At 42.4% G+C, this 27,783-nt stretch overlaps 2 protein-coding genes across 4 annotated transcripts in view; one reads left to right on the plus strand and one right to left on the minus strand.

The window, feature by feature from the left end:
• TANGO6 (transport and golgi organization 6 homolog) overlaps positions 1-24,647 on the minus strand; it is a 48,281-nt gene extending 23,634 nt beyond the window's left edge. The window contains exons 1-10 of the mRNA XM_044287862.1: positions 24,477-24,647; positions 22,220-22,863; positions 14,150-14,266; positions 13,884-14,034; positions 11,848-11,984; positions 9,455-9,620; positions 8,446-8,519; positions 7,541-7,653; positions 6,805-6,981; positions 5,881-6,010 (exon numbers count right to left, since the gene is read on the minus strand). Coding sequence (XP_044143797.1) covers positions 5,881-6,010; positions 6,805-6,981; positions 7,541-7,653; positions 8,446-8,519; positions 9,455-9,620; positions 11,848-11,984; positions 13,884-14,034; positions 14,150-14,266; positions 22,220-22,863; positions 24,477-24,540 — 1,773 coding nt within the window. The 5' untranslated portion in view covers positions 24,541-24,647. The remainder of the gene's footprint in view (positions 1-5,880; positions 6,011-6,804; positions 6,982-7,540; positions 7,654-8,445; positions 8,520-9,454; positions 9,621-11,847; positions 11,985-13,883; positions 14,035-14,149; positions 14,267-22,219; positions 22,864-24,476) is intronic.
• Positions 24,611-27,783, plus strand: part of LOC122933096 (serine/arginine-rich splicing factor 6-like) — a 33,109-nt gene continuing 29,936 nt past the window's right edge. For 2 of the 3 annotated variants that reach the window (XM_044287863.1, XM_044287864.1), the window contains exon 1: positions 24,611-24,833. In XM_044287863.1, the coding sequence (XP_044143798.1) occupies positions 24,709-24,833 (125 nt within the window). In that variant the 5' untranslated portion in view covers positions 24,611-24,708. The remainder of the gene's footprint in view (positions 24,834-27,783) is intronic. The other variant, XM_044287865.1, reaches the window with a different exon arrangement.

Consider the following 27,783-nt stretch of genomic DNA (forward strand, 5'->3'; position numbering starts at 1 on the left):
TTTTATACTGCACTTTGATATTTGTTCGGCGGTACTGGTATTTTGTGCAGCACTTAAAGGGGTTGTCTCACTTCAGTAAGTGGCATTTATCATGTAGAGAAAGTTAATACAGGGCACTTACTAATGTATTGTAATTGTCCATATTGCTTCCTTTGCTGGCTGGATTCATTTTTCTATCACATTATACACTGCTCGTTTCCATGGTTACAGACCACCCTGCAATCTGTGGTGGTCGTGCTAGCACAATATAGGAAAAAGCCCTAGCCTATGTGCGCTCCCATGGTCCTCGCCACCAGAGAGGATGATGCTTTCTCCCATAGTGTGCAAGCACGACCACCACTGATGGACTGCAGTGTGGTCTGTAACCAAGTAAACAAGAAGTATATAATGTGATGGAAAAATGAATCCAGCCAGCAAAGGAAGCAATATGGATAATCCCAATATATTAGTAATTGCCTTGAATTAACTTTCTCTACATGACAAATGCCACTTACTGAAGTGAGACAACCCCTTTAAGTATTTGTTTGCGTTGCTATAGAGGTAAGTTGAGCTGCTCTGCGGTATATTGTGCTGCTAGGGAGTATTATGGCTCCTGGATTGGCTGGTTAGACCTGAGTAGAATAGGTTTGAGAAGCTCTGCTCTGCTCAACAACAGTCATACACATCCTTCCAGTGTTGTCTCTATAGCAGTGTGTGTGTGTATTTTATAGAAGCTGTGATGAATGGGAGTTAAAAAACTGAAAAATGCTACTCGTCAAGTGACAACTATAGTCTATAGAAAGCAAAGTATTACTGCCCTGCCTCCAGCAGTTCAACAGAGCCGTTATTAAATACTCCCTGCTCTGCTGACCCCGTCACAATCTACAGAGCAAAGCTGACAACTGAGCTGCAGAGGAAATGTCACTCTACTATGCTCTATTCACCAGTGTGAAAACTAAAATATGTAAAGATTTGATTTTATATAGATTATCATAAAAGTATTATAACATTTTAAATAATTCAATGATTTAAATATGTCATTTTCTAACAATACATTCTATTTAAAGAGGCACTGTCAGCATGATTAACCCTATTAAACCAGGCATACTGCCTGGTAGGGCTCATTATGCTGATTAAAAAACAACACCTTTATTTTGTCTATATGCCAAACAGCTGCAGAGATATGTGTTTTTATTTATATGCAAATGAGCAAGTTGGAGAAACAGGCGGTGGAGCTGAATACTTGAAGCACTGCTTTTGTAACACCGCCTTTCTCCACTTGATTGACAGGCCCAGACATCAGCATGTTGAGGGCAGAGCTGTACCCTAGAGCTGTGTCCCAGCATGCACTGTACATATCATATACCCAACTTACACGTTGAGAAGAGTGGATTTCTATATATACATATTACTGCTTTATTCATAGGGCCAATATTTGATTATAATGGAACCAGTAATGTGTAATAGCTAAGTATAGAAAAACCCTCTTTCTCGATGTGGTAATGCTATACATTGGTGATAAGTGGTCAGCCTTGCATGTAGAGATCCTAAGTTGACGTCCCAGGAGAGAATTATATATGTTTTTTTCTCTCTAATTTAACCCATATTAAAAGCCTATAACCTCACTGTATTGATAAGTGTTTTTTATACTTAGAAACTTAAAACATATTACAGTTTTTTTCCACAGGTACAATATAAGATCATAAAGAAACCAGGACCCTGCATTTCCTGAATTCCGGTATGACACCAGTGGATGTAGTATTTAGTGTTAGGTTCCTGTCCTAAAGAGATTGCCTCGACGCTGGCAGACAGGCACAACAAAATTGGTACCAATGGTAATGTATTTGCCACGAATCTCACATTTATAACGTAGAATTAGCATTTTACATTTCCTATAGTGAGTATGGCACTATTGTATTTACTTTATGCTGTTGCATTGTTTGTTTTTGGCTTTTGTGCTTCCAGCCATGGCAACGTGCACCTGCGTGCTGGGATGTGCTGACTAACCCCCAATTTATTTTTCAAACCAGTAATGTGTTTTAGCTTTCTAAGTATAAAAAACATTGGGGCACATTATAAGCCCTATAGCTGGTGGTGGATTAGCAAATTTATGTAGAGTGCTGATTCTAAATGTAAGACAGCTTCTTTGATGTCTTAAATTTAGACAATTTTCTACGCCTAAACCAGGAATCGAAAATAACGAATGAGACATGCCTACCGGCCCCTCCGCTGCCCACTTTTTTTTAGACCTGACATGAGCGAAGAAGTAGATTCTGCAGAACAATGGTGTGACACAGAATATGTGCCAGATAGACGCTGTATTGTAAGGGTATTTTTAAAGGGAGTCTGTCACCTACATAACATGTTTTAAACTGATTATATAGCTCTGTGGGAGGCAGATCCATAACACTGATGGTACCCGGGTTGAGTTTTCAGAGCCTTTAAAGTGCCAAAAAAGCAGTTTTAAAGATATGCAAATTACCTATCGCAAGTGCCCAGGGGCAGAGGGTGTGCTGCAAGTGCCCAGTTCTCACCGCCTTACTTGCGCCTGACTCCTCCCCTCTATATTGTCCGGCCCTGAATCCTTACTGCCTCATTCTCGTTTCCATTTGAGCCTGTGCGCTGCACTGCCGGGCCCGTTGATTAACAGGCGCATGCGCACTGCATATCGGTATGCCTCGGCCCACAGTGGGCAATGTACTGCGCATGCCCTGTCCTGGCAGTTAAGCGCACAGGCACTGGATTATGAATGGAGACGAAAATGACGCCACAATGATAAAGGGGTGGCCGGACAATATAGAGGGGAGGAGTCAGGAGCAAGTAAGGCGGGGAGCATTGGGCACTTGCAGCACACTCTCTGCCCCTGGGCACTCGTAAACCCGGGTACCATCAGTGTTATGGATCTGCCTCCCACAGAGCTATATAATCATTTTAAAACATGTTCTGTAGGTGACAGACTCTCTTTAAGTACTGATTGGTTCTGTCCCATTTAATTCTGTTTAATACTCTTTGTAATAGTTTACAAGTTTTCCTTGTAATGAAGTGGGTTAGAGATAGTACCCATCCGCCATTGTGCTGATAAGAATACATTCCTCAATGATCTCCGAGACATGCGTGATGCACACCGGAGGAGGGGCTGATAAGAGTAAGTGTGTTCTGAACTAACAAATTTATTGGGATTCCACCAGGCTCTTCATTCTAGGTAGGATGTAAGTATGATTGTCCTATCTCTCTTGTACACCCTGGGGTGTCGGTCATGTGTTATAATGTGGTAGACAGCCCTGGGTTATAGCATGATCGACGGAGTCTACACTCCATTTAGGCTAGTGATGTTTATTTACTTTTTATCATTCTGTATGTGATTTGTTTGTGTTATCATATTTAATCACACTAAGTAAATATATTCATTAACAGCCTGTGTAAGTATATTCATTCTCAAATCTTTTTAATTCACGTTACGTTACAGACGCCACAAAAGTGGCACATACCTGGTCACAAATGTCCCCCATTATTCTCAATATAAGGCTAGATTTTTATTGTGGGTTAAATGTTTGAAGCAAAAAATCTGAAAATCTCTCCCAATATTCAAACCTAGTTTGTGTCGAAGGTTGACGACTTACTTTCTGGATATAACCTTATTATATTGAGGACTGTGTGTTTTCTATAGTTATAAAGCTAATATATATTACTGGTTTCATTATAATCAGATATTGCGCCTAAGAATAAAGCAGTAATATGTATTAGTTTTCTAGGCCTAGAATACTAATACATATTACTGCTTTATTTATAGACACTCTTCTCAATGTATAAGGCTGCAGTAAGTGGTGTATATGATATGTAACATAGTAACATAGTTTATAAGGCTGAAAAAAAAAATTTGTCCATCCAAATCGGCCTGTTATCCTGCAAGTTGATGCAGAGGAATGCAAAAAAAAAACCTGTGAGGTAGAAGCTAATTTTCCTCACTTCAGGGGAAAAAATTCCTTCCCGACTCCAATCAGGCAATCAGAATAACTCCCTGGGTCAACAACCTATTTCTAGTAGCTATAGCCTGTAATATTATTACCCTCCAAAAATACATCCAGGCCCCTCTTGAACTCTTTTAGTGAACTCACCATCACCACCTCCTCAGGCACAGAGTTCCATAGTCTCACTGCTCTTACCGTAAAGAATACTCTTCTATGTTTGTGTACAAACCTTCTTTCCTCTAGACGCAGAGGGTGTCCCCTCGTCACAGTCCTGGGGATAAATAGATGATGGGATAGATCTCTCTACTGACCCCTGATATATGTATACATAGTTATTAGATCTCTCCTCAGTCGTCTTTTTTCTAACATGAATAACCCTAATTTTGATTTGATCTTTCAGGGTACTGTAGTTGCCCCATTCCAGTTATCACTTTAGTTGCCCTCCTCTGGACCCTCTCCAGCTCTGCTATGTCTGCCTTGTTCACAGGAGCCCAGAACTGTACACAGTACTCCATGTGTGGTCTGACTAGTGATTTGTAAAGTGGTAGGACTATGTTCTCATCACGGGCATCTATGCCCCTTTTGATGAAACCCATTATCTTATTGGCCTTGGCAGCAGCTGCCTGACACTGGCTTTTGCAGCTTAGTTTGCGGTTTACCAAAATTCCTAGGTCCTTTTCCATGTCAGTGTTACCCAGTGTTTTACCATTTAGTATGTACTGATGACTTGCATTATTCCTTGTCATGTGCATAACTTTACATTTGTCAGTGTTAAACCTCATCTCCCACTTCTCTGCCCAAGCCTCCAATCTATCCAGATCCATCTGTAGCAGTATACTGTCCTCTTCAGTGTTAATTAATTTACACTACTTTAGTGTTATCTGCAAAAACTGATATTTTACTGTGCAAGCCTTCTATAAGATCATTAATAAATATATTGAGGAGAATAGGGCCTAATACTGACCCCTGAGGAACTCCACTAGTGACAGTGACCCAATCTGAGTATTTACCATTAATAACCACCCTCTGTTTTCTATCATTGAGCCAGTTACTTACCCACATACAGACGTTTTCTCCCAGTCTGAGCATTCTCATTTTTTATACTAACCTTTTATGTGGTACAGAGTGAAATGCTTTGGAGAAGTCCAGATATACAACATCCATTGATTCGCCGCAGTCAAGTCTAGAACTTACCTCCTCATAGAAACTGCTTAAATTAGTTTGACATGACCGATCCATCATGAAGCCATGCTGATATAGCGTTATTTGCTTATTTTCATTGAGGTACTCCAATATAGCATTTCTTAGAAAACCTTCAAACAGTTTACCCACAACAGATGTTAAACTTACCGGCCTATAGTTTCCGGGCTCTGTTTTTGGACCTTTTTTGATTATTGGCACCACATTTGCTATGCGCCAATCCTGTGGAACACTTGCTGTCATTATAGAGTCCTTAAATATGAGAAATAAGGGTCTGGCTATGACATTACTATATTCTCTTAGGGTACGGGGGTGTATGCCATCTGTTCCTGGTGATTTGTCTATTTTAATCTTTTTAAGACGCCGCTGTACTTCTTCCTGGGTCAGACAGGGCACTTTTAATGGGAAATTGACTTTTACATTCTGCATTTCATCTGACAGTTTATTTTTTTGGGTGAATACAGTGGACACAGTATAGGACACAGCTCTAGGAAACAACTCTGCCCTCAGCCTGCTGATGTCTAGCACTGTCAATCAAAGGGAGTAGGTAGTGTGCTGGGCACAGAGGCGGTTACAAAAGCAGTGCTACAAGAATTCAGTCCTGCCCCCTGGGTGCAGGACTGAATCAGCATAATGAGCCCTACCAGGCAGTATGCCTGGTTTAATAGGGTTGATCATGCTGACAGAGTCTCTTTAAAACAGGAGCCTTGGTAGTTTTGTGGTGCAGAGTTACCTTAAGACAATAGAGAAAGAAATCAGCTGCTAGGCCAGTGTGAGGATTAATGGAGAGTAAATCCGCTAAACACTGCAATCTCCACTGCTCCCCGGTCACCCTGTCATACAAGGCATCCTCATCATCTTCGCTGGAAGAATAAGTCAAATGATAGAATTGGTTAAATAATAGGGTTCTTATGCTCCTCCAAACGTTTTACTTCAGAATGTAAAAGACAGGGATAATATTACTGTAAAAATCACATACCGGTATGCAGAAAAGTGCCAAAATTCTTGTTAAAAATCTGCTGTGTGAACATACCCATAGAGATGATTTCCTTTAAATGAATATGATGTGCTAAAGGTTCAGTGAAGCGGTAACCCCTAATTATTTCACCCTACTTATCGTGTGGTAAATAAAAGTAGTAACATAAAGCAACAAGAATTGTGATCACTGGTGCTATTCCGAAATGCAAAATGATAGTGCTGCAGGAAACTGACGGTACCGCACTTGACTAAGATAATTGCAATATAAAAAAACAGTATTGTTTCTCCGCAAACTATCAAGTATAAACGTCACCTGAGCACAGCTACAAAAGCTGAAATGGGAAACTGTGACATCACCCCACTCCATACAGGAGCGCGAGCATCAAACAGGAGGCGTGCTGCCGGCCGGGGCATGCTTCCATCTGAAAGAAAGAACTAAACTGCCTCTAAAGGACTCCGGGATTGAGCTAAGCCATTGGAGCTTTTACCACAACTGGACTATCGGAGGTACAACAAGGTAGGAGTGATTTATATCACGAACCAACTGCACTGTTTGTATAGGGGAATATTAGATGTGGTGGAGTCTCAACAGGAGCTTATTTAGAGACGGTTTATACTTGATAGTTTGTGCAGAAACAATACTGTTTTTTTTATATGGTAAGAAAAAGCCACCTCTCACCTCCGGTCTTCCCGTATAGCGATCACTGCTCCTCCTTCACTCCCAGGCTTGATATAGCTATAGTAAGGCAGAGATGGAAGAGAGGATTCCAGGCCACTCAATCCTGCCAGTGCTGACACTGCCGATTCTCTGTCGGACTTCTCTAGAAACCAGAGGAGGATATCCTGGCATGCTGAGCTGTGAGGAATGAATAGCATTAACTTGTCTTTTGCTATAGATGTTAAGAACATTACAACCTTCACATTTGTGTTAGAAATTCTCCCGTTCCATCATAGGAGCAGAAGAACAGAATTCAGGCTGACAGCTGGGTGACATGGTGGCCCCATCAGGTTCTGTAATTTCAGCTTCATGCTGCACTATGTTTTCCTCCAAATACAATGGAACAGCATAGAAGAGGACACCTTTACTGCACATTCCCGGATAAGGCATTCAGAGCTATTAATAAAAGAATATGTGACTTGCAAAAAACACAATCTCAAATGTATTAAATTTCTCTTAATCTACCACCTGAAAGTCCACTGAACCTACTGCTGATACACAAAGTTCTGCAGGAGGTTATATAGACTTTTACAGACTAATAATATATCTTTGTATAACCAACCGATATTCGGAATGTCTGATAATCCACAGGACTTTAGCCATCCCAACTACCTGTAATTTTCAATGTGTTTTAATATTGCAGCTATCCAACAACATCTGAATGCCTCAACCGTCTTTGTACTTTGTGTCGCCTTACCGTATGTGGGATGCATTCTGCCTGGCAAAACAGTACAAGGAAAAGATGACCAAGAGGAGTTGTCTGCTGACATTCAATATGGCAACTGTGGGATCATTGCCCACTACGAACACCTGCAAATGGCAACACCGACAGTTAGACAGTAGGAAGACTCCTTATTTCTTGAGACTTTATAGGGAACCTGTCACCTGCACTATGCTGCCCGTCTGTCACTTCTGAAAGTCGGTGGTTTTAGAGTACTGACCTACCAAACACAGCAGCTATGCACAACAGGAAAGAAAACTGCCCCTCGTCGTGCAGGGGGTAGAGTGTCTCATCCACTTCACAGCACTGGCGTGCACTGCAGGCTTCCGCAATTCAGTACTATAAGTCCTGACTGCTATCATAGAAATGACAGCCCGCCGAAATCAGAGAGTCTGACACTACACTATGCTGCCCTCAGTGAGATACTGCAGATGACAGACTCCCTTTAAATTCTTTCTTTAGAAAAATCAATAAACTCTTGTGTATGAGTGACATACTTTTTATCCAATATTCATAAAGGCTTGATCCCTACTGCCAGTGATCTCCATTCCTGTTTATATTTGATGCCAATGCCATGATTACACCTGTTTCTGTGCCAACATGGTAGCATCTCATCAGCACTTTTCTTTTGTTCTGACAAATCCCCATCCACATCAATAACTATATATATATATATATTTATACACACACATATAATTGCCTCTTCCAAGTCAATTAGAAAGTAGACACTGATCTGATGGGGACATGAAATTCTTACGATAAGAGCATATAATATGAAGTGCTGAAGGGTGGTTGCTGATGGAAGCAATGGATCTGTAAATTAAACCACAGATAATAACATAGTAGACCAAATACTTCTGATAAAACCTTTAACCACGTACCTTAACAATGTCTTCAATACATTGTGACAGTGCAGATTCAGACACCAGCGTCTCTCCAGGGTCTGGAGCCTTATCTAAGAAGAGGTTAAACAAAAGTGAGAAAATGTTCTATTCAGACATATCACAGTACACTGATATACTCTCTTACAATCTTCTATATACATCCCCTTTCCATACGTCCTACTAAGGCATATGGATTTAATAGGGGCACACTGTTCAGGATCACCTCATATTATTAAGAACAGCAAGACGGTAAAAAACTTTGCTTGTATATAAGAAAAGCTGTGGTCCGGAGAAGCAACATTCAAATGCCCCCTGTGCCATCCCTCCCCCCACTTTCTCTTTTATTAACTGGGGGGGAAAAAACATTGTTCTCTGCATCACCCACTTTGCCCAACTTTTGCAAAAGAAAAGGTGTAACTGGCACTTTAATAATAAAGCACCTGTTCAATAAATAATATATTGTGTGAGCGGTTTCCCCTCACAATATGTTATAAAACCGGCTGCCTGCAGTCACCACTAGGGGGAGCTCAGTGCATAGGAATTTATTTAAACAGCTACCATTAAATGCAAGGAAAGCTGTAAAAATCTCTTTGGACAGAGCTCCTCCTAATGGTCGCTGCAGGAAAATGTGGTGGATTTATGCTGGGAAGAGAAGAAGCCCACTGCCCCTATAGCAGCTACAGGTCTGCCTCCATAGTAGGTACACCACGCCACTGGTGAGGGGCATTTTACATTAGAAGATACAGTATAAATTATGTAGAAAATAGAATTCAACAACACTTTTAGTAGTTTTTTTTTAGTGTGGTAGATCCTGCCTGCATGCAACAAGCAAGCTGACTAAACTGGATGTGGTATCTATATTGTGTAACTGAGGGGGCATTATTAAACTTAAAACACTGAACCCCTTGAACTGGTTTCATTTTTATTTTAAAAAAAATTGCATTTTGCATTGCATGACACTAGGTTTGGATATGGCACTCATCCAGTTGGACTGAATGGTTCTCACCTGCTTCTGTTGTGGTACAATACAGTAAGGGTTTCAGCATGGGCATAATTAGATATTTCTCTGCCAGCTGAGACTGCTCCCGCCCCATCTTCAAAAATGTTTCAGTGGCGACTCTTTGAAACTGTCGAGCTGTCAGAGGGTTCTGGATGTGGAGCAAATCCAGGATCTAAGAAAAAAAAAATCCCCAATCCATCAGCAATAAACGTCCTTGGTGGAACAGCCCTTTAATTCAGGGAAAATATGTATATGTGTAGGAAATATCACAGAAACAATTTCTGTCCCACCATCCCCTACAGCAGGGATGCCCAACCTGCGGCCCTCCAGCTGTTGCAAAACTAGCAAACACCGACAGCCTATAGCTATCAGCCTACAGCAGGGCATGGTGGGAGTTGTAGTTTTACAACAGCTGGAGGGCCGCAGGTTGGCCAGCCCTGCCCTACAGGAATAGCATATAACCGTGGGTTCATGTGGGTTTTAATTACGTCTTGGAAGGCAAGTTGGAAGAATCACAATAGCTTCTTAAAGGGAGTTAAACTAACTGCATTTAAAAAACAGAAAAACAAAAAACAATCCAACTTTGTAAATTGTCTTAGATAAGGCTACTTTCACACTAGCGTTCGGGCGGATCCGTTCTGAACGGATCCGCTCATATTAATGCAGACGGAGGCTCCGTTCAGTACGGATCCGTCTGCATTAATAACTTTAAAAAAATTCGCAAGTGCGCAAGTGCGAAAGTAGCCTGCGCGGATCCGTTCAGACTTTCAATGTAAAGTCAATGGGGGACGGATCCGCTTGAAGATTGAGCCACATTGTGGCATCTTCAAACGGATCCGTCCCCATTGACTTACATTGAAAGTCTGGACGGATCCGCACGCCTCCGAACGGCCAGGCGGACACCCGAACGCTGCAAGCAGCGTTCAGCTGTCCGCCTGTCCGTGCGGAGGCGAGCGGAGCGGAGGCTGAACGCCGCCAGACTGATGCAGTCTGAGCGGATCCGCCTCCATTCAGACTGCATCAGGGCTGGACGGCTGCGTTCGGGTCCGCTCGTGAGCTCCTTCAAACGGAGCTCACGAACGGAAACCCGAACGCTAGTGTGAAAGTAGCCTAATCTGCCATTTTGAGTTTACAGCTCCTAGGAAGACCTATCTCCATGGTAGTAGATTGCAAACAAGTGTAGTCATATTCTGCAGTCACACTCCCTTCTATCTGTCTCCTAACAGTTCCTACTGTCAAAAGATAGGGGCATAATCAAGTGGTCTGATTGCAATTTGTAACCATGAAGACATAAAAGCTTGCATCGGAGCTGTAGACACAAAATTGCAGGAGATTCTTAAGATTAGTTATTTGAGTTTTTTTCATTTCAAATGCAATGGGACAGAAAAAACGGTTGCAAAAATGTGCAAGTTGATCCAGAGGAAGGCGAAAAAAAAAAAATGTGAGGTAGAAGCCAATTTTCCCCACTTTACGGGAAAAAAAATTCCTTCCCGACTCCAATCAGGCAATCAGAATAACTCCCTGGATCAACAACCCCTCTCTAGTAGCTATAGCCTGTAATATTATTACACTCCAGAAATACATCCAGGCTTCTACATACATTTGCTTAGGCTGTCTATAGGGAAAGTCACCTGCACGGGGACCCAAAATAGTTGAATAATGTGATGCATCAAATACTGCTGTGGTACTACCATGCCTCATGGTACCATGTTCACACTCCACAAACAATAACTGAGGCTCTAATACAGAAGAATATATTACATAATAACATAGTATATAATCTATATCAGCCTAAAAAATGGTAAGACATAGCTACACACACCACATATTAAAGGGGTTCTCCAGGAATGATTTAAAATGGCCACCAGCAACCTGTCCTAGAATGGGAGAAGGACTGTGTGCCTACACCTGCAGAGCTGCCTAGGGGGGTGAGGGGTCTGGGCATCATTACACTACTCTACAATATTGCAAGACAATTTAGACTAAAACCTTCAGAATCACAGATGCATATCCATGAAGCAAACATAATTACAAAAAACAAAATGGCTGCACACCATTATATTGGAGGCTTTAGTAAGTCCATAGTGAGGCAGTATCTTTAGTGATAGGGACCCATCTGCGGAAGCCACCTTGACGCTTGGTAGGTGGGCCCGACACGTATGTGCGCTAAGAGCTTCCATTACTCATTTAGAGTCGGTATTGTACCACTTTTATCTAGAATGACCCCCATTTTTTAGCTCTATTGTTTGCATATATAATGGTGTGCAGCCATTTTGTTTTTTTTGTAATTACTCTACAATAGCCAGTAATGATGTGATCCTGCCTATGATATGTCATTATGTCTGAGCAGCCTGACAGGATTTACTCCTTTTAATTTGATATCTATTGGTCAGTTTTACCTGCGGACATACTTTTCGGTAATACTCCTCAACAGTAATTGACTGCTGAGGACATGATGCCAGGACCTTTGCCACTGCATCACACTTCTTCCAGTTACTGGCAGCAGCCTCGGCTTCACGACCCCCAGCTACTCCAACTGTAAAATAAGAAATCAGACTTTCTATTCTGTGTTGAAGGAAAAAACATCTATGATCAAAATTCTTACGAAACTTTTTCTTCAAGACAAAACTTTGAAATAAAGGTTCTCAAAATATAATTTTTTCACAGTGCCTAAAAGTTGAACTCTATAAAACAGGAAAGGAATATAAGAAAATATCAAAGATCTTGAAAATGCCAATCAGCAGTGTTAAAACTCTAATTAAGAAGTGGAAAAGTTGGGGTTATGTTGAAACCAAACCACGGTCAGGTAGACTAACGAAACTTTCACCCACAACTGCCAGAAAAATTGTTTGGGATGCAAGGAAATACCCACAAAGAACTTCAGGTGAAATACAGGACTCTGAAAGAATGTGGTGTGGCTGTTTCAAGAGGCACATGAAGAAAGATGGGCTGCATGGTTGAGTTACTAGAAGAAAGCCATTACTATGAAAATGCCACAAAGTATCCCGCTCACAATATGCCAAACAGCACAGAGACAAGCCTCAAACCTTCTGGCACAAAGTCATTTGGAGTGATGAGACTAAAACTGAACTGTTTGGACACAACCATAAATGATACAATTGGAGAGGAGTCAACAAGGCCTATGATGAAAGGTAAACCATTCCTACTCTGAAACACGGTGGTGGATTGCTGATGTTTTGGGGGATGTGTGAGCTACAAAGGCACAGGAAATTTGGTCAGAATTGATGGCAATATGAATGCAGTAATGTATCAACAAATACTGGAGGAAAATTTGCACTCATCATCCCGGAAGCTCTGCATGGGACATACTTGGACATTCCAACATGACAATGATCCAAAACACAAGGCCAAGTCGACCTGTCATTGGCTACAGCAAAATAAAGTGAAGGTTCTGGAGTGGCCATCTCAGTCTCCAGACCTCAAGATCATTGAGCCACTTTGGGGAGACCTCAAACGTGCAGTTCATGCAAGACAGCCCAAGAATTTAGGGGAACTGGTGGCTTTTTGCCAGGAAGAATGGGCAGCTTTATCATCTGAGAAGATAAAGAGCTTCATCCACAACTACCACAAAAGACTTCAAGCTGTCATTGATGTTAAAGGGGGCAATACACGGTATTAAGAACTGGGGTATGTAAACTTTTGATCAGGGTCATTGGGGTAGTTTGTGTGGTGATTATGATTTAAAAGGAGTAAACACAGTTGTTTGACAATAAATGGCTTCAGCCAACCACTAACCATGAGTGAAAGAAAAGTTTTTCTGTTATCATTCATATTCTCTGAACAATGGTTAATAATTCATACATTCTGCAAGGGTATGTAAACTTATGAGCACAACTTTTAATAAGATCAAGTTAGAGTCAAAGCACAATTTTACATTTAAGATAACCATCGATAATTTACTATTTTTATGCAATATTAAAGGGGTTGTCTCACTTCAGCAAATTTCATTTATCTTGTAGAGAAAGTTAATATAAGGCACTTAATAATGTACTGTGATCATCCATATTGTCTCCTTCTGGCTAGACTAATTTTTCCATCACATTATACACTACTCGTTTCTCTGGTTACGACTACCGTGCAATCCGGCAGCAGTGGTTGTGCAGGCACAATACAGGAAAAACTGCAGGCCTCTTGGGTGGCCAGGACTGTGGGAGTGTGCATAGTACAGCATTTTTTCCTATAATGTGCTGCTGGATTGCAGAGTGGTCATAACCATGGAAATGAGCAGTCTATAATGTGATGGAAAAATTACTTAAGCCAGCAAAAGAAGCAATATGGACAATCAAAATACATTAGTACGTTTTTTGTATTAACTTCCTCTACATGATAAATGCTATTTGCTGAACTGAGACAACCCCTTTAAATAGTATGTGCGATATGCACTGAACTAACTAGCTTTCAGCACTGAACTAACCTCCTGCATCTTCTAGGATCCCACGTACCACAGCTTGTACCCCATTAGGTCTCATCAATCTTTCTGAGAGCAACTGTCCAGAGAGGCGGCGCAACCAGGCAGGTGCCGGAGCTCTCTGCAGGGAGGCAGCGGCACCAGAAGGACGAGGCCCCTAGAAAATAGGCAATTTATCATTGTAATCACAAAGAGCTAAAGTCTTTCTCATCCCTCAAATACCTATAAAGAATGACAATAGTCAATGTAATACGCAATAACAAGAGACTTACCTGTCTAGGACCCCCCTGCAAAATGAGCAGCTCTCGGATAACAAGTGGCTGGTACAACTGATCCAACAGTCCTCTTAAAGCCTCCTTGCACTGGCCCCTCTCACTCTCTGACAGGGCCTGGAGAAAAGAAAAAATAGGAATTTGTAATACCGGCAATATACAATATAACCGAAGAGGCCACCCAAGGCCTGTGTAGGTCATATAGTGTAATTTAAAAAGGCATATGTCAGCAGGATCAACCCCAAATTAGGACATAAGTGCACCAAGAGCAGAGTTCTAGCCACTCAGCGCACCTTAGTCCCGTTCCGCCCCCTGGACACCCCCTCTACTTGATTGACAGGGCCAGGGAAGCAGAGCAGAGGAGTTAAAGGGGACCTTTCACCAAAAAATGCAGTACAATCTAACAGCACCATGTTATAGAGCAGGATAAGCCGAGAAGATTGATATACGATTTTGTGGGAAAAGATTCAGTAAAACCTGTCATTTATACATTTATATCTCTGCTTTTTCTACCATCTGTTAACAGCATCGGTACAGAGAGGAGGAGTTATCAGTGACTGATGGCATTGTGTGTATAAGTGTACATAGAGAGATAGCTGTCAGTCACTGATAACACCGCCCTCCTGTACCGATAGGCCTGCAGATATAAATGTAAAAACTACAAGTTTTACTGAATCTTTTCCCACAAACGATATATCATATATCATCTATAACATGGTGCTTTCCGATTGCTTCGCATTTTTTGGTGACAGGTTCTCTTTGAGGTGCACTAAAGGAAGGGCTAGGGCCCACCCTTGATGCACACATGCCTCAATCGGCAAACTTTGAAAACACGTATTTCTTCACACAGCAACAATTTGGTGGAATAAAGGCATGTTTTCAATTGGGCAGGGTCAGCCCACCACACAATATAGCTAATTTAATAGGGTTTATACTGCTGACAGAGGTGAAAAATTAAAACATTATCCCTCGTAAGGTCACCTCTTGAATACTGGATTCAATTTTGGGCTTCATATACTATAAAAGATATAGGACTCATGAAACTCCCATTATCCAGGAGGACAAAATGGGAGCAGGCGGTAGGAAGGATAAACGGAGGCTGAATGGTCGGGCGAAGGTGCCAAACTGTCACAATTGTATATCATACACCAAGTGTACAAGACACTGATATTTTTACGTAAGATAGGTGTTCGGTCGGACGATTGCTAGGTGTGGGGAGGAGGGGGCAGGGATGATACACATGCTCTGGCAATGTCGAATGCTTATCTCTTACTGGTATTCAGTGTTAAAGATAATCTCTGACTGTTATCGAGTGACCCTGCGGAAAGACCCTAAGATATGTATACTAGGTTTGGTGGAGGATCTACATTTGACAGAACACGAGAAAGTGGGTGTGGAAGATTGCTCTATGTTGCTAGGAGGCTCATTGCATACCACTGGATACAAACATCTCCACCATTAACAGTTGAGTTTGTGAGGAAGGTGACCTCTAGGCTCATACAAAAAAGGGCGGCTTCCATTATGGCTGTCTTCTTCCGGGTGCTGCACTGCACATGTCCTGACTGTGCGTAGCATCAGAACGTAGCACTATAACCTGACACTGTGTGACATCAGGTCACAGTGCAGCGCTAGGCCGGTAGAAGACCAGGGAGTGGTGAGTGTCAGCATGGTCCAGAGCAGGAGAAGTTCATTTTTTGTCTGATGGAGCTTGGGGGACTGATCTGAGGTCTGGGGAGGAATGGGTTCTGATGGAGCTTGTGGTTTTGATAGGGGTCTGATATATATACACTGACGAGAAAAAGGGTAACAATGTTTTGAAAGTTTGACTTTCAGGCTCCATATCTCACCATCCACTACAGCTTCGAACGTGAGACTACCATATTTTATAGACAATCATCTTGGCTGTTTAGCATATGATTAGTTACGCAGATTCTTGTCATGTAATTGCATTATTACTGTTTTGCGTCTAAAATTAAAAATTTATATATATATATATATACAGTACAGACCAAAAGTTTGGACACACCTTTTCATTCAAAGAGTTTTCTTTATTTTCATGACTATGAAAATTGTAGATTCACACTGAAGGCATCAAAACTATGAATTAACACATGTGGAATTATATACATAACAAAAAAGTGTGAAACAACTGAAAATATGTCATATTCTAGGTTCTTCAAAGTAGCCACCTTTTGCTTTGATTACTGCTTTGCGCACTCTTGGCATTCTCTTGATGAGCTTCAAGAGGTAGTCATCTGAAATGGTTTTCACTTCACAGGTGTGCCCTGTCAGGTTTAATAAGTGGGATTTCTTGCCTTATAAATGGGGTTGGGACCATCAGTTGTGTTGTGGAGAAGTCAGGTGGATACATAGCTGATAGTCCTACTGAATAGACTGTTAGAATTTGTATTATGGCAAGAAAAAAGCAGTTAAGTAAAGAAAAATGAGTGGCCATCAATACTTTAAGAAATAAAGGTCAGTCAGTCTGAAAAATTGGGAAAACTTTGAAAGTGTCCCCAAGTGCAGTCACAAAAACCATCAAGCGCTACAAAGAAACTGGCTCACATGCGGACCGCCCCAGGAAAGGAAGACCAAGAGTCACCTTTGCTACAGAGGATAAGTTCATCTGAGTCACCAGCCTCAGAAATCGCAGGTTAACACCAGCTCAGATTAGAGACCAGGTCAATGCCACACAGAGTTCTAGCAGCAGACACATCTCTAGAACAACTGTTAAGAGGAGACTGTGTGAATCAGGCCTTCATGATAGAATATCTGCTAGGAAACCACTGCTAAGGACAGGCAACAAGCAGAAGAGACTTGTTTGGGCTAAAGAACACAAGGAATGGACATTAGACCAGTGGAAATCTCTGCTTTGGTCTGATGAGTCCAAATTTGAGATCTTTGGTTCCAACCACCGTGTCTTTATGCGACACAGAAAAGGTGAACGGATGGACTCTACATGCCTGGTTCCCACCATGAAGCATGGAGGAGAAGGTGTGATGGTGTGGGGGTGCTTTGCTGGTGACACTGTTGGGGATTTATTCAAAATTGAAGGCATTCTGAACCAGCATAGCTACCACAGCATCTTGCAGCGGCATGCTATTCCATCCGGTTTGCGTTTAGTTGGACCATCATTTATTTTTCAACAGGACAATGACCCCAAACACACCTCCAGGCTGTGTAAGGGCTATTTGACCATGAAGGAGAGTGATGGGGTGCTGCGCCAGATGACCTGGCCTCCACAGTCACTGGACCTGAACCCAATCGAGATGGTTTGGGGTGAGCTGGACCGCAGAGTGAAGGCAAAAGGGCCAACAAGTGCTAAGCATCTCTGGGAACTCCTTCAAGACTGTTGGAAGACCATTTCAGGTGACTACCTCTTGAAGCTCATCAAGAGAATGCCAAGAGTGTGCAAATCAGTAATCAAAGCAAAAGGTGGCTACTTTGAAGAACCTAGAATATTACATATTTTGTTTCACACTTTTTTGTTATGTATATAATTCCACATGTGTTAATTCATAGTTTTGATGCCTTCAGTGTGAATCTACCATTTTCATAGTCATGAAAATAAAGAAAACTCTTTGAATGAGAAGGTGTGTCCAAACTTTTGGTCTGTACTGTGTATATGTATATATATATATATATATTTTTTTAGTATTTTGTAAATCCACTTTTGGTTTTCAATACTGCCTGAATCCTTCTGGGCACGCCCTTGATCAGATTCAAGCATGTCTCAACCGAAATCTGTTCCCAGTTCTCTTCTACACGTTCCCAATGTTCAACTCTACCCACAAGTGTTTGATGGGGTTGATGTCTGGGGACTGTGGGGGCCAATCTAGCTCCTCTACCTCATTGTCATTGAACTACTTATTCGCCAATCTCAACGTATGCTTCAGTTGGTTGTTCTGCTGGAACACTATGTTGTCCTTTTCATACCCATAGTACTCGGGTGTATAAAGTAACTCGTCCTGTGGGATACTCACCTATAGCACAGCATTGAGACCACCATCGATCCTGGTCAAGTATCCAACTCCTTTGGCTTGTGGCTTCCTCCACCAAACTTGCCATTTCCTTCAAATTTCTCGATCTGTTAGCCCCCTTTCCCTTGTTTCTTCCAGACCCATCAGAACCCAGTCTATTGAATTTTGGCTCATCGCTCCAAATCACCTGTTTCCAATATTCTACTGCCCACTGTTCGTACTTTTTTGCAAATTCGAGTCAATGCTTCTTATGACGATATTGAAGTCGTCTTCTTCACCTTTTTTCGAGCCACCATTCCAGACTTGTGTAATGCGTGTCGCACTGTTCTTGCATGGACATCTGTGATCTCACTATTACGAAGCATAAGAGCCACCTCCACTGCCATGTTTGTTGCAGCAGAACTGATTGACCTTATGATAAGACGACTTGTTGACTCCGATACTTTGCCTGGACGTCCACCTTCTTGGCTTTGGAATGGATGGACAGACTTAATTTCGTATTCTTCCATCTGTCATCTCATATGATGCAGTTTGGCAATTTTCTTGGCCGAGATACCGCTATTGATGAGCTGGATGATGCGGTTTCTCTTTTCTTGGGAAATTTTCTTCATGGCTGATCCTCAATTCCAACCAGTGACCTTTCGCTTGTGAATCAACCTAATAACACACTGAGCTATTAGGAAATGTGAGACCAGGTTGTAGAAAAATACTGTTCCACCACCTGGGGCAAAACAGTAACAATGCAGTTACATGACAAGAATCTGCATAACTAATTATATGCTAAATAGATGCAAGTCCAATTCATGTATTAAATAGCCAAGATGATTGTCTATAAAATGATGATAGTCTCACATTCGAAGCTTTAGTGGATGGTGAGATATGGAGCCTGAAAGTCAAAAGTTCAAAACATTGTTACCCTTTTGTTCGTTGGTGCATATACCCACATTCTCTGCATTTCCAGGACAGCATGGGGCGCTACCAGAGAGGAAAATCTAATGTACATTAAAAAACAAACATTATTTTTGTTATGCATATTTTGCAATAATACTTCTTATGAAATGCTCTATTCATTGCATAGTAATACTTTTTATGGGGTGGAGTTGTAGTCAGCAGAAATGTACCAACTTCAGTTAAATTTGTGTAATGTATTAACTTTCATAGAAATTTAGAAAAGTTTAAAAAAGTTAATCATAAATATATTTTATGTTCTATCAAAGACCCTTATTTATCCAAAATAGTGATAAGCAGGGTGTTCTAGTGGTGAAAGTAAATCAGTTCTCACCTCTCCTGTGTTCTCTTCTTTCTTTATACTACAAAGAGTGATAAGCAGGGCGTTCAAGTGGTTATAACAAATCAGTTCTCACCTCTCCTGTGTTCTCTCCTGTCTTACTGGAAACAGAGATAAGCAGGGTGTTCTAGTAGTGATAATCAGCTGTCACCTCTCCTGCCCTTATACTGTAAACTGTGATAAGCAGGGTTATTCTAGTGGTGACAGAAAATCAGTTCTCACCTTTCCTGTGTTCTCTCCTGTCCTTATGCTATAAACAGTGATAAGCAGAATGTCCTAGTGGTGATAGAAAATCAGTTCTTACCTTTCCTGTCCTTATACTATAAACAGAGATAAGCAAGGTGTTCTAGTGGTGATAATTAGTTCTCACTTCTCGTGTGTTCTCTCCTGTCCTAATACTACAAATAGTGTTAAGCAAGATGCTCTAGTGGTGATAGAAAATCAGTTATCACCTCTACTTTGTTCTATCCTGTCTTTATACTGTAAATTATGATAAGCAGGGTTATTCTAGTGGTGATAGAAAATCAGTTCTTACCTCTCATGTCCTTATACTATAAACAGTGATAAGCAGGGTGTTCTAGTGGTGATAATCAGTTTTCACTTCCCCTGTACTACAAACAGTGATAGGCAGGGAATTCTAGTAATGATAACCAGTTCTCACTTCTCATGTGTTCTCTCCTGTCTTTATACTACATATATTGTAGTATGCTTGCAACATTGTGTCTGCCCCTGGATCCCTCATGCTGTTTTCCAAGGAAGCCTGAATAAAGAATCAATTCAGTATTCTGGTGAGTGCCGCAACTTTGTTATACCTCTCCTTCTCATCGTACATATATTGTTAACCAAGATGCTCTAGTGGTGATAGAAAATCAATTCTCACCTCTACTTTGTTCTCTCCTGTCCCTATACTATAAACTATGATAAGGGTGCTCTAGTTGTTATAGAAAATCAGTTGCTACCTCTCCTGTGTTCTCCCCTGTCCTTATACTATAAACAGTGATAAGCATGGTGTTCTAGTGGTGATAGAAAATCAGTTCTCACCTCTCACATGTTCTCTCCTGTCCTTATACTATAAACCGTGATAAGCAGAGTGTTTTAGTGGTGATAGAAAATCCATTCTCAACTCTCTTGTTTTCTCTCCTTTCCCTTATGCTATAAACAATGATACGCAGGGTGTTCTAGTGGTGACAGAAAATCAGTTCTTACTTCTCCTGTCCCCTATACTATGTATCTTCATGTTGCTCCAAAGCCCTTAGTTACAATGCCTGAAACTATGCTGCACATGCTCAGTAGTAAGTTCATCCTCTAAGGACCAGAGAAGGAATGCCTGCTGTCATCTTAGGACTGTTAGGCAGGACAAGAAGACAGCATTAAAGGTGTTGTCTGGGAATAATGTTGTCTGGGTGTTGTCTCCACAGGTGCCTGCAGCCTGACTTTGCTATGAATAGGATCATACTTACCTACCTCCCTGCCGCTCTGGTTCTGCGTGCCAGCTCCTGTGTGTCCATCTTCCCTTCTGCTGCTTTTTTAATTCTCCCCGGAATGGGCATGAGCATCTGCTCCGCTGAAGCCAATTACTACCTACGGATACGTCAAAACTAATTCCAGTCATTGACTACAGCGGAGCAGATGATCATTCCAGAAAGGAAGTAGGCAGTCTGCGGACCGGAAGACAGACACATGGGAGCCAGTGTGCAGGACCAGATAGAGGAGGGAGCAGGTAAGTATGAATCTTTCCATAGCAGAGGCTGCAGTACCTGTGAAAAGTTATGTGTTTCCAGACAACTCTTTCACAAGATTCTCTTCATTTCCAAGACATATATATAGAGCTTTTCTAACATTTTCTGAGCACAAATTCATAGATTCCTTACAAATATTAAGTATAACAGTGTTTTTTCCAGTCATTAAATGCATATGCATCACACATTCACTTACAGGAATGTAGAAAATTTCAGGAATGAAAAAATTGCCTTCCAATAAATATTCAGTTCTATCTAAGTAACCTTATTGCTTACATGATAGTAAGAAAAAGCCAAAAGTTACTATTTTATTATAGGAAATGTGCTATTACTGAAGTATTGGCCATTTATGCAGGAGTCAGAGTAAGAACTTTGGCTTACTGACTCCACAGCCGTGTTGGATTCACCCCCACAAATCTGGGCAGAAAATCTGCAGCAATTATGTTACTTGAACAAGCCCTTAAAAAGAACAGTGTTGTTGAAACAGATGCCCAAAACCTTGCCACCGCTATGGTAAGACCCATATTTACCTGCTGCCTGAGGCTCCAGTCCTGCATGCCGACTCAAGTGTCCATCTACCGGTCTGTGGCTTGTTTACTTCTTCCCGGCATGGGCCACTGCAGTTCTGATAGACACCTCACTGCTGAAGCCAGTGGCTGGCTCCAGTGAACTATATGACCATGCTGGGGAGGAAATAAACAAGCTGGAAGATGGGCAGTGGGACCCTGTGTACAGGACAGGAGTGGCGGTGAGCAGGTAAGTATGTTTCCTTCCACAGCAGAGGCGAGGCTGTGAGTATTGGTTAAAACTTAACAATTTCCAGCCAACCCATTTAAAGTTTATTTGCCAATTCTCTGCCCTAACCTCCAGTATCTGCAGAATCTATGCAGAATCGCCTTGTAAAACGAAATCCTTGATCTGATGAATTGCTTTGGATACTGGCAATGTTTCACAGTGATTTACTTATAATCATTTATAGTGATTTGGGTAAAAACTGTAATATATGAATCCCAGACCAAGTCTACATGCCAAAGAAATGGAAAACACAGAGTTAATCTTATACCTTCAGACTCTCTTTTGTGCCCTGATTAGCAGGGCAATATCCAAGTTGACACAGCCCAGCCATAAGGTCTCCAAGATGCTGTGTAAAGAGCAGGCTTCCCAGAGACGAATGGTGGGACACCTCCAACAAGGACATGCATGCAATGTACAGCCTACGTGTACGAACTTGTGGCAAGTCACACGACACCATTGAACACACAAGGGCTCCAAATTCAGATCGATGCTGTAAAGGAAGACCAATGCCTGGAAGAAGGTATGGGCAGATTCCCATAGACACCACAAACTGCAGCACTGACTGGACTGTCTTCTGCTGAGATATGCTAAGAGTATCTGGACTCAGAGAAGGGGCTGCCTCAGGGGTCCTCAGGTTGGGTTTTGAGGGTTGAAAAGACTTTGCCAATTCAATCATGCACTCCTTAAGACATAGCAGTAGTAGCAGGGCTACTGAAGTGAACTTCCATGATGGATCTTCTTGTAAACTTTCAGGAAACCCTGGGGCATCTTTTGAAAGTCGTTCTCGCAAAGTGACTAGAGCCCCCCACTTTGAGACTTGCTTTAGTTCTTCCTCCAAGGAAGACACATTAAACTGTAAGGTGCTGAGTAAGGCAGCTTGCTTATCAGTGTTATGGGCAGTAGATCCAGATTCTGGAAGAAAATAATATGGAAGTACATTTAATAGTAGTCTTTAGAGGATCACAATCCGCGAGTTATGGAAACAGGGTAGCTAGTCTCTAGTATATAGGAGTTACAAAACAGAATACCCCAGTCCACCTTAAGCGAGGGCTATTCAAATCTCAGCCATGAAAAATCTTATAAAGAGTTGGCCCAAGAATGACATCACCTATCTACAGAATAAGTGGTGTGTGATCGGTATGGTTCTGACTGCAGGGACCCTGACCAATCATAAGAACGGGGTTCAGCGTCTCCCGGTATGACTGGTGAAGTGGTTGAGCATGATTGCCAAATGCTCTACCTGCCCTCTCTTCAGCAGTTTCATAGAAAAGAATGAAATGGCAGTGCAAATGTTAGACCACTGCTCCTTTCCTACAGGGGGTCGGAGAACCCCATTCTCCTGTGATCGGTGGGGTGCCAGCAATTACAGTAGGTAATTAATGTTTTAATACAAGTATTCCAAGCCACAGAATAGGTGATAAGGTGTCATTTTGGGACAACCCCTTTAAATAACACCCAGACAGGTACTAATCAGAGCAGTAATGTATGGCACACTCTGATGCACCATTTATCAGGGCACTTCATGGCACAATCCGGGCAATACATGCACTGTTTAACTAAGCAGCGTATGACTGGCAGCCACCATTGATGTATTTGAAAGTGGTGAGTCCTGAGAGGCCTAATTGGCGTCACACATCTAAAGCGCTATATCCACCCCTGCTGCTGGGTACAGCCACAGATTTCCCCTAGTGGAATTATGTGTGGAAATCGGCAGGGTTTTCTAGTAGCAGTGAAGTGGATGACATTTTGGTGAGGAACCGCACATAACTTGACGTGGTGGGGAGTCTAAATGTCAGGTTACGTTGCGGATATCTGCAGTGGATTTTTAACCTTTTTTATTGCAGAGGGTGAATGTCCGTGTGCTACACTACGTGCAGGTGAACATATAGCAGTGATGGCTAACCTCCGGCACTCCAGCTGTGGTGAAACTACGACTCCCAGCATGCTCCATTCCTTTCTATGCAAGTGTGCATCTTGGGAGTTGTAGTTTTACCACAGCTGGAGTGGCCATCAAACAGCCATATAGGATGGGTTTTCACAAGGCAGCTGCAACCCCACCCACCCTCAGCAGCCAAGAGCATGAATGTGAAGGGGATACCACCGCTACCCTGCAAATGTGGGAAGCCATTGAACACTGCACGTGGGAGGGTCTGTGGCCGCCTTGTGTAAACCCGGCCTAAAACACTGCTTGTCTGGGGCCAGTATTTACCTAGGACTGTAATATGTCATATAATACTTGGATATTACAGGATGCATCATCCGGGAAATGTATAGCGGCACTATTAGTTGTGCAGTATATGGCGCTATGTATATTGTATATGAGGGGAGGACACTGTTGGGACACAGTGTTTAGTAGGGGGTTTTTAACATCTTGCCACTGAAAGGTAATGACAATAACTTAGATACAGATACATTTAGATCAGCCATATCTGTAGTCTATCCTGTTTTTAATCCAGTGACTACAAATCCCAGCAAGTCCTGCCCACTGGGACGTACAGCTGCTCCGGACTGCACAATGTCCTCACCTCTAGGGGTTATCAGTATTTTCAGAGCTTCAACCACAGTACCCACGTTCACACTGACAGCCATGTTTCCACTAGAGCCCGCCCCCCGGAATTACGTCATCACGCAGGCTTTGCGTTCCACGCGCTATTGTACGGCCCAGACTTTCACTTCCGAGCCTGCGCCGTCGCTATTGCATGTTGGGTAATGAGCCAGTGACTTGGTGACAGCTGCGACGCGGTGTGTAGCACAGGTATGTCGCGGTCATCGGCCATGCCAAGGATTTACATCGGACGGCTCAGCCATCGGGCCCGGCAGAGCGACGTAGAGCGCTTCTTCAAGGGCTTCGGCAAGATCTTGGAGGTGGATCTGAAGAATGGGTGAGTGACCAGTGTGTGTCGTCAGGTGCTCTGATTGGAGCTGGCATGTCCTTCTTCTGTTCTGGCCTCGGCTGGCCATCGGGATTATTAGGGGGATGTTCACACTTGCAGATTTTGCTCAGGTTTTTTGGATGCAGATTTTGGAAGCCAAACCCAGGGATAGTTTCATGATAGTAGAGATGTATCTGTTCTTTATTTTGCTATATCCACACCTAATTTTGGTATTAAAAACCTTATCAAAACCGGCATGTGTGAACATAGGTATGGAATCAGATCTATCCTGAAGTTTTTCCAGTCATTTGTGGTAAAAGTACGCGTAGATGATACCGCTTGTAGGTAACGCCTCATGCACACGGCTGTAGCTAGGATACTGGCCCTGCTCCTTCCTCATTGTACAGGCCGCCTGGCCCTCTTCAGAGCAGTCCTATCCTTCTCCCTAATACAGACAAGAATAGGACATTTTTTGGGGCCACAGAACGGATGTGCGGATGCGGACAGCACACTGATCTTTTGTGGCCCTGTTAAAATAAATGGGTCCTCATCTGACCTGCAAAAAAATGCAAATTGGATGCAGAAAAAAACAAAAACGGTCTTGTAGATGAGCCTTAGGCCTCATTCACACGACCGTTGTTCTGGTCCGCATCCGAACCGCAGTTTTGGCGGCTCGGATGAGGACCCATGCACTTCAATGAGGCCGCAAAAGATGCGGACAGCACTCCGTGTGCTGTCCGCATCCGTTGCTCCGTTCCGTGTTCCGCAAGAAAAATATAACCTGTCCTATTCTTGTTTGCGGACAAGAATAGGCAGTTATATTAAAGGCTGTATGTGCCCTTCCGCAAATTGCGGAATGCACACGGACGCCATCCGTGTTTTACGGAGCCGCGATTTGCGGAACACAAAACACACAACGGTCGCGTGCATGTAGCCTTAAAGGGGGTTGTCTGACTTCAGAAAATAGCATTTATCATGCATACAGGGTTAATATAAGCCACTTACTAATGTATTGTGATTATCCATATTGCTTCCTTTGCTGGCTGGATTCATTTTTCCATCACATTATACACTGCTCGTTTCCATGGTTACAGACCATCCTGCAATCCAGTATCTGTGGCCGTGCTTGCACAGTATAGGAAAAAACACTGGCCTCTCTGGTGGCCAAGACCATAGGAGTGGACATAGGCCGGCGCTTTCTCCTATAGTACATAGGCACGGCCACCGATGCTGGATTGAAAGGTGCTCGTAACTAGGGATGAGCGAATTTCATATTTTTAAATTCGGTTTGTGTTGTGTTATTTACTGAATTGCGTTATAGATTCTGTTACCACGGACCATTACGCAATTCCATGACGGTTTACATTATGCAGGAGAGGACTTCAGTATAAAGTAAACCGGATGGATCCGTTATGCTGGCCATAGACTTCTATTATGATGGAATGAATAACGGAATGCCTCTAAAGGCATTCCGTCATGGAATTGCGTTATGGTCCGTGGTAACGGAATCCATAACGCAATTCAACATAATACACAACGCGAACCGAAAACAAATTTCCAAATATGGAATTCGCTCATTCCTAGTCATAACCATGGAAACAAAAAGTGTATATCGTGATGGAAAAATGAGTCAAGCCAGAAAAGTAAGCAATATGGATTAGGGATCGACCGATATAGATTTTTTATTTTTTTGGAGCCGATACTGATAATCTGTGAACTTTCAGGCCGATAGCCGATAATTTATACCGATATTTTATATATTATATTATATTAGTTGGTAGTCACTGAGGTGGTGGACATTTGCATTTGGCACTAGTGTATTATAAATGTACGGTAAATTATAAATTAATAAAGCCCTTAGGTTACTTTCACATTAGTGGCACGGACCTCCAGCAGGCTTTTCCGTTGGGTGAACAGCCTGCTGGATCCGTCCTTCCGTTAGTGACCATGTGCCTCCGGACTGACTATAATGGGGGGCGGAGTTCCGGCGAGGCATGGCGACAGGCTGCCGGAATAAAACTACTACATGTCTGACATTTATTCCGGCAGTCAATGGGGACGGAGCGGCAGTCTTTCTTTCTCACTGACTTTATTAACCCCTATCAAACCTTAAGATCAGACTTTATTTAACCCCTATCAGACCTCAGATGAATAAAATAAAAAAAACTCCTCACCTCTCCTGCGCCGCGGCTTCTCTTCATCTCCGGGTCCGTTGTCGCGCTCCCCTGTGTTTTCTGGCCTGCGCTGCACTGTCACCTGACAGCGTGCAGAGTCAGGTCATAGTGCGCGGGTCAGGACAGTGCAGCGCGGGCCCTATCAAAGAAGACCAGGGAGGGCGAGTATTGGAAGTGCTTGCTGCGCTTCTTCCCTGCACCCGATGCATACTAGTGAGCGCTTATGGAAGCGCTCACTAGTATTCGCTTTATGCGCATTATCGGCAAGGTTAGATGCCGATACCGATAATGTGCAAAATCCTTAATATTGCCCGATAATATCGGTACTTACGATAATCGGTCGATCCCTAATATGGATGATAACAATACATCAGTAAGTGCCTTGTATTAACTTTCTCTACATGATAAATGCCACTTACTGAAGTGAGACCACCCCTTTAAGAGATGTGTATAGTTCAGTACGCTGGTATGAGCACTTACCATCATCTACTGTGGGCTGCAAAGTGATGACAATCTGCTCGAGTACCAGCAGCCTAAAAACTCACCAACACATGTACGGTATTTCATGGTCGTGGAAAAATGTCTTCTATTTTTATGGACTTTAGATGGGTTTCTAGATACCTGGCAACCCCAAATACTCTTCCATGCCATGATTCCACATTCATGTTGTACTTTTCTCTTTTTCTGCCAATTGTAGGGATTTGCTCTGGTAGTCAGGTTAGCGGACGCAGTATAGAGGCAAGGAACCAGGTTGTAAATCAAACCTTAGTGTTTTATTGACACTC

This window comes from Bufo gargarizans, chromosome 3, assembly GCF_014858855.1.
Source record: "Bufo gargarizans isolate SCDJY-AF-19 chromosome 3, ASM1485885v1, whole genome shotgun sequence".
Lineage (NCBI taxonomy): Eukaryota > Metazoa > Chordata > Amphibia > Anura > Bufonidae > Bufo > Bufo gargarizans.